The sequence below is a fragment of the Pygocentrus nattereri genome, chromosome 19, assembly GCF_015220715.1.
Source record: "Pygocentrus nattereri isolate fPygNat1 chromosome 19, fPygNat1.pri, whole genome shotgun sequence".
NCBI classification, from domain to species: domain Eukaryota; kingdom Metazoa; phylum Chordata; class Actinopteri; order Characiformes; family Serrasalmidae; genus Pygocentrus; species Pygocentrus nattereri.
The window spans coordinates 39603099-39615598 of NC_051229.1; the positions used below are offsets into that span (position 1 = coordinate 39603099).

At 45.0% G+C, this 12500-nt stretch overlaps 1 protein-coding gene across 1 annotated transcript in view; it reads left to right on the forward strand.

Annotated features, from left to right (window-relative positions):
- me1 (malic enzyme 1, NADP(+)-dependent, cytosolic) overlaps positions 1–12500 on the forward strand; it is a 138537-nt gene that overhangs the window by 117744 nt on the left and 8293 nt on the right. The window contains exons 7-11 of the mRNA XM_037531004.1: positions 4264–4373; positions 5138–5235; positions 8491–8604; positions 8715–8820; positions 12124–12266. Of these exons, the coding sequence (XP_037386901.1) occupies positions 4264–4373; positions 5138–5235; positions 8491–8604; positions 8715–8820; positions 12124–12266 (571 nt within the window). The remainder of the gene's footprint in view (positions 1–4263; positions 4374–5137; positions 5236–8490; positions 8605–8714; positions 8821–12123; positions 12267–12500) is intronic.

Here is a 12500-nt window from a genome sequence, read left to right on the forward strand (position 1 = left end):
TTCTCCGGTTTTAATTTCCTGTCCGTGTCAGGCTGACGTGTTATCAGAAGCAGGCAGAGGCCGATCTCTCCCATGATGCCTCTGTTCATCTGCTTCTGCCCTGCTGTGTTCTGAGTGCATCGCAGGCCAGGCCTCTGTTCCTGTCTGTGTGTATGACAGGTCGGCTGTAATCGGGGCAGTTGCACATATTTTCACAAGGCTGATGTAAAACAGCATCATGATACGATGATCTGAAGGCGATTATTCAACTCTGTTGACTTTATTACAATAGATTTTATATATACATATATAATATATCAGTTATCATGTTCATAAATAAGTAATAACTCATTAATAACTTAATAATAATTTAACCATAAAAATGAAAAATAAAAGCATTATGAAAATATTTCTTTCACGTTGTAGTTTAGAAGTATTTCTGAATTGTGTCCAGAGTCGGGTGGGTGTATTTAAAGGGCCCATATTCTGCTTTTTAATTTCATCATCTCCCACCACCCCAACCCCCACCCGCCTCCCATTCACCAACCAAAAAAGTCTACTTTTAATATGTGTATGGTTTTATGTAAAAAACAGGTTACAACTAATTTTAAATGAACATTTTTCTGCTCTCTTTATCGCCGTTTATGTAACTCTGCTGCTTTGTGGTACAGGCCGGGTGAAGGATTTTGTGACATCACAAAACCAGTGAACTCAAAACGGGACGGTATGTGAAAAGCACATTTTGAAAGTTTAATATTAAAATCTACATCAAACTACGTCTTTTTTTTTCTTCATGTCGAACAGGCAAGAGAAATTTGTCTCTGATGTGGCCCTTTAAAAATGATTACCTGTTAATCTGTAACTGAGTACAAAGGTTTACTTCATTAAAGTAACATTAACATCAAGCTTCAGTTCCGTTAAAGTCATAATTACATGAATATAGAACTGATAAACACGTGTAACAGAGACAAACCAGACAGTTCAACGCTGCACTGTGTTTGATTTTTGGTTAAAATTGAGAGAAGGAGCATCACAGAGTAGAAAACGGAGAAAGACCTGATCTGGTGAGCGTGAGCTGCTATGAGTCGCCCTGAAAAGTCGGGGGTGTCAGATCAGAGTTTTTCAGATCAAATCACACGCCTTTTATGTATTATGTCACATGAGCAGCTCAAAAAAAAAGGAGTGTTTAAATCTCACATGCTAAAATTTGACATAGGGTGTATAAATAACCGTTTCCACTTTTAAAAAAAGCATCAGACAAGCAAGAGTAGTTTTAGTAATCCTGCTATTGATCACCCTCCTTACGTGTCGTACCTGTGATTTGATTACTGCTTTTTATTTCTCTATAGCAGAATACAGTGACCTGATTACCTGTGTTATATGGCTGTGTTACCTGTGTCTGATTATATTGAGATTTTATGGTGTATATTCAGTTTAATCCTAAGCAATCAAATCAGTTTAAACCCTTTAAAACGGTCACTGCTGGAGCTTCTGCTTGAGTGTCACATCCTGTACAAGTGTTACTTTAGGTTTATACAGTTTCTCCCTTTGGCCATAAAAGAGCTTCTAAGCTTTACATGTTCAGATTCTAATGAGGGGTTTGAATATTCAAATGAGTGTAACTGAGACGGTAACTTCACCAGAGTTGTAAGAAAGCACCAGACAAAGAAAGCTGACCACAAGGAGATCAAATAGTGGCTGTTTATCTTCATCTAAAGGGTGTGGGGTGCAGTTAGATGGCGCCCTCTGCAGGTTGAACAGGCTAGTGCAGAATGTGTGCAACAACTGCAGCAATGCTTTTAAAACAGTCATGTGTTTTTGAGATTCATGTCACCTGAGCTATGTGTTTAGCTTGGTCAGGTCCATTGCGAGCTGGAATGGAGCAAAACTGGACCATCTAGGGGCTTCCCAGAGTCTGGGCTTGGGAAACAGTGACCAGCAGGCTTCAGAGGCAGAATGAAAGAAGTGGTGCTGCAAGACCGGAGAAGCTGATCTGATCTTAGTCCTATAAGTAGAGCTGTCAAGACTATTAGAAACGAGACTGAGTTAAGACTGAGACTTAGTCTCAGATTATAGGCTCTATTCATTGTGGTTAATTAAATTAAAGCTGCTAATAAATATCAACCAGTCCTGTTTTCCCGGTTAGTGAGTCACAGTGCAGATTTCCAATAATGACCATCAGAAAAGCTTTGAGTTCCCACTGACTGCAGGCAGAGGACCAGAACAATTTACAAGCCCCTCCTGAGGAAGAGACACGCAGAAATAATGTGAAGTCCACGAAATGTTATGGCTGATTCGTAGGCATGAAATGTTTTCATTTTGATCTTGATGGTGTCTGAATAAAGGGTCAGCATCCCAGGGGTCGCGCTTTCAAGCCGGAGCTGGAGGAGATTTTACAAGCTGACGTGAAGCTGTAACGAAAGTTCTGCTCCAAACATAAACGTTACAAAGGCTCCTGCTGTTTTACTCAGCAGCCAGCTTCTCCGCCACTGCAGTTCACGGCACGTTCAAACTGAATGTTTGGTCTCTGATCAGTCAGGAGATCATCACTCCGGAGATCATCACTCGGGAGCTCAGTCAGGGCCTAAAGATCGGCTCGTGTCCACTCTTACGCTACCGGACCACTTACTTCCAATCGAGTTCCCGCCCTGCTAATTCACTTCTGCTGTTTAAAAGCAAGAGATCGAAATAAACTCTCGAAAATAAAGGAACTAAACAGTTTTCTTTGTAGCGATGCCAGAGAAGAACCTTAAAGCACCTTTCGGTGGATGTTTTTAAAGAAGCACGGCTGTAAATGAACGAGAGTAAAGTATGAAGAACATTTAGGAACCTGGTTTTGGGAGCGTAAGGTAACGTGATCACTCCTGTCCTATGATATTATAGTGGACATGTGCAGTATGAGGGTGGACGGTGTCTCAGCTGTAATATTGAGGTTTCAATACACAGATATGAGCCGGACCGTCTCGGCCAGCCTGGGTCAGCTGTAATCATGATAAGGTTCCTCTGGGTGCAGACCCAGAGTGGACGTCTAATCCAGTGTGATTCCTTTTTAATCATGATGAGGTTTCATCATCCAGAGAGATGAGCTGGAAACTCTGATCCAGTCTAGCGCTGTCAATATTGATTGATCAGGCTTGATTAGATGATTATAAAATAGCATCTGTTTCTTCTTTGAATCAGCAGTGATCAGCTGGCAGTTATGATAATGCATATTTGATATTCATCACCTGCTCTCACAGAGAGAAACAGAGCTCGATGGACACCATTTCACAGATGTTTGAGTTCTGAACGTCAGGTGTTCTCATCTGTGAGCAAACGTGAGTGGTACCACACAAATTGCACATCTTCTCTTCGTGAATGATGCGTTTGAGAGCAGGTTGCAGAAAGCAGAGGCTGGAGATATTAATAACGTTTAGAAATGTATTGCAGCCAGTTTTGTGTCGGGTTTTCTCACCTTTTAAAACCAGGCGTAAATTTCGAGTTTAGTCATATTTTTCCTTTAACATGGACAGCAGACATGGTGCTCGGGTCACTGTATGAGTCTAATGTTTATCACCAGCTGTGGGGGCAGTCGTGGGCTAGAGGTCAGGGAACCAGCCTGGATTGATCCCCTGAGCTGACAGGATGTGAGGTGCCCTTGAGCAAGACACCTAACCTCCAAATGCTCCCCAGGTACTGTGGATTGGGCTGCCCACCACTCCGGGCAAGTGTGCTCACTGTCCCCTAGTGTGTGTGCTCACTAGTGTGTATGTGGTGGTGAACTTTCCCCACTGTGGGATTAATAAGGGTCTCTTAATCTATAACACGGTTTAAACTCTCAGATGTGAGAACATGCAGCATAAAATATCCCATGATGTGGCTGTGATACACGCCTGTAGTCCATGTGATCAGTGCCAAACTGTGGCGTGAGGCTGCAGCCCTGTACAACGCTTTAGCGGAAAAACGATGAATGAATCTCTTCACTACTGAACTTTCTTTGTGCATCACTTAGTGGGCCGAGCTTCTCTCAGCTTGCGTGATTATCTATAGTTTTATTAAATTAAATGTAAAACTTTTGGCCCACTGAGTTCACACTGCAGTGGAATCAGTGCATATTTGGCACTGAGCCTACATTCCCATGTAAATCTGGCCCACAGTATATTTTGGACTCTCTGAACGGCTCTTTATGGTTTGTTGTTGATCAGAATCATCATTAAATTAGAGCTCATTTCTAGTCTGATTCCTTGTGAGAGCCCTAATAAAGTCTGGGTTCACTTTAATAATGATGCTCCTCTTTATTCGCAGGTATGGCCAGAACTGCCTGATCCAGTTTGAGGATTTCGCCAACATCAACGCTTTCCGCCTTCTGAACAAATACCGCAATAAATATCTCACCTTCAACGATGACATTCAAGGTATTGGCTCCAAATGTGGACCTGCAGAAATTACATCCTCATATTGGCCTTGAATATGCAGCTCAAATATCACAAGACCTTGCATTGTCAGACTGATCAACCTCAGATGCTTCTTTAGGAGATGATTTGCTAAATCAAGCCATAAACAGGAATGGCAATAATAGAAATATGTCACAGTGATAAAATAGGAAATTACATAAAACGTGGTTTCATATCTGTCACATCAATCAACCACAGCATCATTCCAATTACATTTAATCATTAAATCAAGACGGTAAGTTTTTCTTTCAGCTTCTCTCTCGTGTATATCCCCTTAAACCCTCAAGTGATTCCAGTAAATTCATTCTCACGTGTAGAATTAGATTCATAGCCATCTCTCCACCCAAACCACGGCGGTGGCGTAGGAGCTGAAGAGAGCCGTCAGCGTTAGCTGAAGCTCTGTTCATTTTAAAGAGGTTTGCTTGGTGGCCCGTGTACCCCTGAGGCACGTGCCATGGACCATCCTTGCGTCAGGGGGGCTTTTCTCCAGCACCAAAATTTGACATGAGTCCGAAATCTTCCACACCAGGAGCGCAGACGGCTGACATGCCAGCAGCCGTAATTGGGTGAGGGCTCTGTATTCAACTTGGCGGTCATGACAACAGCCAGGTCGGGTTTTATGAGCAATGGTGTCAAAACAAAAAGACGAGGACAAAAAAAGTTCAAATTAGTGCGATAATGGAACTCTCTTAGTCCCTCACCTGTTCTGTGTCTGCCCCCTGCAGGTACGGCGGCGGTGGCTGTGGCCGGCCTGCTGGCCGCCCTTCGCATCACCAAGAACAAGATGTCGGATCACACCGTCGTGTTCCAGGGTGCAGGGGAGGTGAGCAAGGATCAGGACAGTCCCTCACAGTGCTCAGACACTGTCGCTTTCTCTGGACATCGTACAGGCTCTATGTCCACACTTGTCAGACTCCTCACTGTGAAGGCTGCTGGGAAGCACGCAGTACAGGCTGATGTAAACCCAGTCTCAGCTAAACCCTCAGCCATGTGCTGCACAGCAGGTCATACAGTGACGATTCTCTGACCATTAAACTGTGATGCAAATGACTGCGTTGTGCTTTGCAGTTCTGCCCACTTGTAGTTGGTGAAAGTTTTCTGTTATTCTCCTATTGGTGGATTTGTAGCTGTGATATTCTCCTATTGGTGGATTTGTAGCTGTGATATTCTCCTATTGGTGGATTTGTAGCTGTGATATTCTCCTATTGGTGGATTTCTAGCTGTGATATTCTCCTATTGGTGGATTTCTAGCTGTGATATTATCTTATTGGTGGATTTGTAGCTGTGATATTATCTTATTGGTTGACTTTCATCTGTGATATTCTGGTATTGGTTGATTTTTAGCCGTGTCATTCATTGCTTGGAGGATGTTCAGCTGTGATATGAGTCTCACACTCAACTGACTGACTGTCACAACTTCGACTCCATATCTGCATCTTCAGAGGGTTTACTCACCACCATAATCACCTCATTCCTCTGATGTCTCTACATGGGTGTATAATTATTATAGTTGAAATGAATTAAGTCACTCAAAGGTTTGGAGTAAAATGGTTCAGACGTCTTTCCAGTGGTGGTGATGGGAACCAGACGTCGCCATGACTACAACACAGATATAGACACTTTATATATAGACACGAGTCTTCTGAGCTTATCTGGAATGTTGATGATGGAAAACAGTGGAAACATCAGGCAGTGAATTCACAACCATTTCATGTAGGAACTTTGTGTGAGGAGCTTTTAGAGGGACGTCTGGTTCCCATCACCACCACTGTGAACAGCTCTGACTCTGTAAGTTCCTCTAGATCAGAGCATTTCACACCAAACCGCTCTCATCCACTCTGTTTACAGCTTAGCTTTTAAATGATGTATTATTTAAATGACTTAATTTGAATGTCTTCCACATCCTAAAGACTGCGTTTAAACGGTCGGATCAGGATCATTTGTGACATATTTAGTTAGTCATTAATGAGTCACTCATCATAAAGTCCAGTTGAATAGAGATGCTTAATTTTCTTTGACTTTTGATTTAGTCATACAGGCCAAGGCAGCACTGACTGACACACAATACTGAGTGACTGACGTCGTTTGCTCTTTTTCAGTGGATCTTAGTTTTTACTAACACCTTCTGTCAGTTGTGCTGTCGCTTAAATGTGACAAAAAGCAGGAGGCTGCAGGAGCGTGAACAATAATAAAATAAAGTTTCATGTTTAAACAGCCCTTTTACAGCCTGAAGGCCGCAGATCAGAGAAATTACCACAAATGGTCTCCTCAGTAATATTTATAAATCAGTATTACAATCCCTGATCATTTATCATTATTATTGATAAAAGATTCATGTGGATTGGTCAGAAACTCGACACCTTCTTTGTTGTGTGTCTGCAGCTCCATGATGATCAGCAGCTTATCAGCACACGAAGACTTCAGATCTCAGACACACTGAATATCAAAGTGCCTGACATTTTAAAAAGCAGATCATTCCTGATCCACTTCAGGCTGAGCGCTTATCCCTAACAAACAGGGGCCGGATGGCTGGCACACGTTTGATGGTTGGCTCAGTGTTAAAACGCTGTAATGTTTGAATTATTCTAGCAATGAAAATGTCACTTTGTCATCAGACGTAAACATTTCTTATAAACACTGCTAATGTATACTGTCTGAGAGGGTACAGCCCCAGCCCCACCCTCATTTAGACACAGCTTGGGTTTATGGGAAGTGAAAGCACGTCTCATCACAGCTGTGTGAGATATTTAAATATATTCAGTCAGTAATAGAGATTGTGCTCCAGAGTGTGTGTGTATATTTATATCATTCATTTATTCGTCTGTTTATTTTAGCAGATCTTTCCTCTTTTTTGATGTAAAGCCTCAAGTTTATGTCAGAGCTACATTCTGTTTATAAGGCTATTCAGTTGTATGCAAAAGTCTGGGCACCCCTGGTCAAATTACGTGTTCTGTTGATTTTCTAAGCGATGATAACTCGGCGGCGGTGCGGCGGCGCGGCGGCGTGGTGGGTAGCACTGCCGCCTCACAGCAAAGAGGGGCTGGATTCGAGTACCTGGCCGGGTGACCAGGGTTCTCTCTTTGTGGAGTTTGCATGTTCTCCCCGTGTCTGCGTAGGATTCCTGTGGGTTTCCTACAGGTTCTCCCGGGTCTGCCCTGTGATGGACTGACGACCTGACCAGGGTGTATCCTGCCTTTTGCCAAATGACAGCTGGGATAGGCTCCAGCACCCTCCTGTGACCCAGAAGGAGAAGTGGCTTAGAAGTGTGTGTGTGTGTGTGTGTGTGTGTGTGTTTGTGTGTGTGTGTGTGTGTGTGTGATAACTCAGCATATACTTCTGCTCATTTTTATGCACAAATCCTGTTTATTTCATGAATTTAACATACTGGGGTGGGGGGACCTCAAACACGCCGTGTGCCGAAAGCTGATTGAACCAGATGCTCAGGGAAGAAAATAAGTGGGTTTGATTTATAAAGGGACAAACTAAAGGAGTGGTCAGTAAAGCAGGCCAGATCAGAGCTGCGAGGGAAATAAACAGGTACACATGGAAGCAGAGAGCAGAGTAAACACACATGTGAGGGCCAAAGGTCAGAGCAACAAACAATACAAGACCAAGGGACAGTCCAGAAGAGCAAACGAGGGACGAGAAGAAATACGACGAGAAGATCTGTGTGACTGGCTCTGATTGGTTGGTGTTGGGCTTGTGGTTATTGTATCAGAACCAAATGAATCATGGGAGTTGGAGTTTTGTGGTTGGTTGGAGACTATAGAGGAACCGGGTAGTGTGACAACTGTGTTAAACTATGTTATGCAAATAAATATAAACTGCTCTGAAATTTGGAAGTAAGTGCGATAGATAAGCGCGTTCCCTGTAGAGGGTGGATCAACTTATTCAATAGAAAATCAACAAAACATTTAACCAAGGATGCTGTAATGTTTTCATACAGCTGTGCATGTATGTTCACTCACACTAGCGCAGCTTGTCTTTCTAGGATTCCATTTGTTTACTAATTATGTCATGTTTTAGTTGATCTTTCCTTCCTTTCCATGTAAAGCCTTTGTATGCATTGTGTCCTCAGGCTGCTATGGGTATAGCTGAGCTGATCGTCATGGCGATGGAGCAGGAGGGCGTCCCGCATGCCGAGTGTATGAGGAAGATCTGGATGGTCGACTCTAAAGGACTGATCGTCAAGGTAAATTCACACACTGCCAGGATACTGAGCACCACGTTTAGGCTTTAAGACAAAACGGTGAAGTTGATGCCTTTTGTCAGAATTTATTACAAATACGAAAAACATTCTAGGGCCGTGATCACCTGACCGCCGAGAAGGAGCGGTTTGCCCACGAGCACACTCAGATGAAGAGGCTGGAGGATGTGGTTCGTGAGCTGAAGCCCACTGCCATCATTGGTAAGGAGGAAATGCACAGATACGCTGGGGTCATACTCAGTTATCAGGACTTTGGTTCTCAGACTTTTTGACTGGAGAACTGAGAGCAAAACTTTTTCACATGAAAATTCTCTCATTCATTCAGTTATCAAACTGTGACGCTCCAAAAACTAGCCAGACGCTCGCAGATTAAAATGAAGGTTAAACAGCAGGGTTTCCAAAATCTTAGAGCAAAAACAGGCCAAGATCAAGAGAGAGGGAGACAGAGGGAGAGACAGAGGGAGAGACAGAGGGAGAGACAGAGGGAGAGACAGAGGGAGAGAGAGAGAGAGAGAGAGATGGAGAGAGACTTTTTTGACTTTTGACGGTCCTTAACTGAGCCAGCTCTTTCTTTAAAATCGACTGATACACACGGCCATCTCCGCCGGCCCCAGGAGGAAGCTGATCATCGGCTTTAGGATTTCTCTCTCTTGACGTTCTGAAAGCCGAGGATAAAAGCCTGCAGTGTAAAGTCACATTAAGAGACGTAAGAACGTGCTTTAAAACTTCAAACACAGCAAAGCCTAAAACAGAGCATGAAAGCATGAAGCAGCGTCTCTCTGAGGACAACACAGACAGTGTGGTAAAATCTCAGGGTTAAAGCAGAAGTGAGCGCGCGGACCGAGACGACACCGTGTACAATCCTCCACTGCAGGTCAGCCGCTTTGCTCAGTGGTGGTTTACACCGTGCTCTCCACTCTGGCTTCACGTCATCACTCAGGTTAAAACCTCACGCCATGGTGTGTCGGTTCTGCCGTGCAGTCGGTTCTTATTCAGAACCTTCACACAGGCTCTGTACAGCAGCTTACCAGACACTGTCCCCAGGCTCATCGCAGAACCCCTCACACTCCAGAAGGGGGCCTTCGCAGTCCTGCAAGTCCGGTGTGATATAGATGTCCGGGAATGGGTTGTGCTCCGTAGGACCGACCGCCCCTGCACTGTAGTCCTGTACCCACTTCCGTTCCTCAGGACAGAGGGCTGTCCTCCAGCTCTCGAGCAGCTGAGCCACAACTCGCATAGACCTCATCCCCAGCCATGTAGCCACGTCCTCCATTCGAGCGAGATCTGGTCCTGTGACGTCCACTAACTGACAGAGGGTTGTGACTCCCGAGGACAACAAGACTCTGGTCAGCGCAGGGGTGATCGTGCCCCCCAAGTCTAGTCGCGTGCCGTGGAAAAGTGACTCCTCCAAGAGCCAGTGCAAAGAAGAGCCAGCCCGTTTACTTACAGTAAAAAAGTCCCAGATTTTAAAAAGTCCTCGATAAAAAGCAGGCAATCCAGCAATGTCCAGCGCTTTAGTGCTCATTAAAAACAGTTCTGTCCAACCCCAGACCACCTACTGTGCGCAATATCTGGCACGACACTGCCCTCCAAACCAGCCCCCTGGGACCAGTGAGGAGTCTCTGGATGAACTGGAGTCGGAAGGCAGCGGTCCTGCTAGCCAAGTGGATGAGTCCTTGCCCTCTTTCCTCCTTGGGCAGATGTAGAACTCCCTGCGGAAGCCAGTGCAGTTGATCCCAGAAAAAGTCCACTAGCATGGCCTGTAGGGTGGCCAGCAGATTCGGTGGGGGGGTCCACACATGCCAGTTTGTGCCAGTTTACGATGCAGCAAGGGTGTTGATAACAAGCACCCTTCCCCGATAGGACATCTGGGTTAAATGCCTTTTCCTGATCCAAAAAAATGAGACCAGTCTTTAGGCCCAATAGTCCGGAGACTTCCAAAACATCATGAATTAGATCTATACTGTCAAACATTGACCTTCCAGGCACATCTGGTACGTCTGGTAAATGTGCACCACCTGATCACCTTCCCCAGGCTTGAGGCTAACGCTTTTGAGAGCAGCTTACAGTCAGTTCTTCAGTTCAGTAAGGTCCCCCTCCTTGGGTCGCAGGGTCAGGACGGCCCTCCGACAGCTCAGCAGAAGCTTCCGTTCACTTATGCTGCTCCGGAGAACATACAGCACATCCTGCCCCAAAACCAATGACCTATGTAAAATTCAACAGGGAGACCATCGATACCTGGCACCTCTCCATGCCCTGGAGAGCCTCATGCAGCTCCTCCAGAGACAGATACGCATCTAGCACTGCAGCAGACTCTCGTGTGAGCTGGCTGTGGTCACGGAAGAATCCCTCCTCCACCTCTCATGCCTCTCGTACAGCTTTGAGAAAAAGCCGACTGTCTGCTGGCGAATTTCAGAAGGCTCAGACAAGAGATCCCCTGAGTCCGTACGCACAGCATGCATAAACCTTTTCTGTCCATTTCTGCGCTTGAGACCAAAAGCTGGAAATGTGAGTGGACCAGCGCCCCCTGTGCTGTAAAGCCCAGCAGCTCAGCTCACGCAGTCTGTTTAGTTTTCAGAGCTTCAATATGCCCAAAATTTCCTGTGGCCTCTGCTAAACCTTGGAGCGCCACTGTTTGTCTCCAGAGCTCTGAGAGATCTGGCTGTGTCCCTTGTGACATTGAGAGTGTACTGCTGACAGAATACGTTCATTTGTATTTTAGTTACGTCCCACCACTAATGCAGGGAACTAAAAGCTGTTTTCTGTGAGCTAAAAACATCCCAAAAAAGTAAAAGACTCTCTAAAGTTGGCATCTTCTAAAAGCGCAGTGTTAAAATGCCAGTATGCACTCTGTGGCTTGACGTTACTTTTCCCTACTGTGCACTGGACCATACAATGGTCTGAAAACCCAACCGGGGAGATAAAACAATGTGTAAAAGCAGAAAGTAGCAGCACTGCTGACATCACTGTGTGTTTCCTGTACAAACAGAACATCAAGCCTCTTCTGCTTCACCACCTCGTACAGCTTCGCTCGCTTACCGCGGTCTCTCGCCCCCTAATGTTCAGACTCGCCCCTCTAACATCGTCCACCACAGCATAACATACATAAAACCCTTTAAAACAGAGTCCAGTCTGAACCCCGGAGGGCAGGAAGGGTCAGACCTCATCCTCAGTGCTCACTTTACTCAGCCTGGTCAGGATCTTCTTCAGCTTGTAGATTTCCAAAGCAGTGAAGGACCCTTCCCTCCTGAAAAGTCTGACATCATGCACAGACTGTAAACTATTGGCCTTTTTAACTTTCTTATCTCATCAGTTGTCGGTTGAGATTAAGTGACCCTTATTAGTCCCACACACACACACACACACACACACTCTAAGTTGCTAGTTAAATATTCCGCACTGAAGCAAATTTCACAGTGTGAAACTGAACGGACAGCAAAAAGAAATAAACCCAAACTCGCAGCTCTGTAAACAAGTGACCTCTCTTCCTGTCCTGGGTCTCAGGGGTGGCAGCCATTGCAGGTGCCTTCACGGAGCAGATCATCAGAGACATGGTCAGCTTCAACCCACGGCCAATTATCTTTGCCCTGAGCAACCCGACCAGCAAGGCTGAGTGCACCGCCGAGCAGTGCTACACACTGACTGAGGTAAGGCTGACGTGAGTCTGGATGAACGTACAGTAGTAGTCAGAGCTTCAGCCCCGGAATTCAGAGCATTGTTTTATTTAAAAAGACGTGATCTAAAAGATCAGAGCTGAGATTAGAGAAGGTGCTACACCACTTTTCTTCTCCGATACTGAAACCTACGTATTCTGTACTCTATACACGCTTTCCCAAAAGTATTCGGTCGTCTGGCTTCACACGCATATGAAGTTGAGTGAC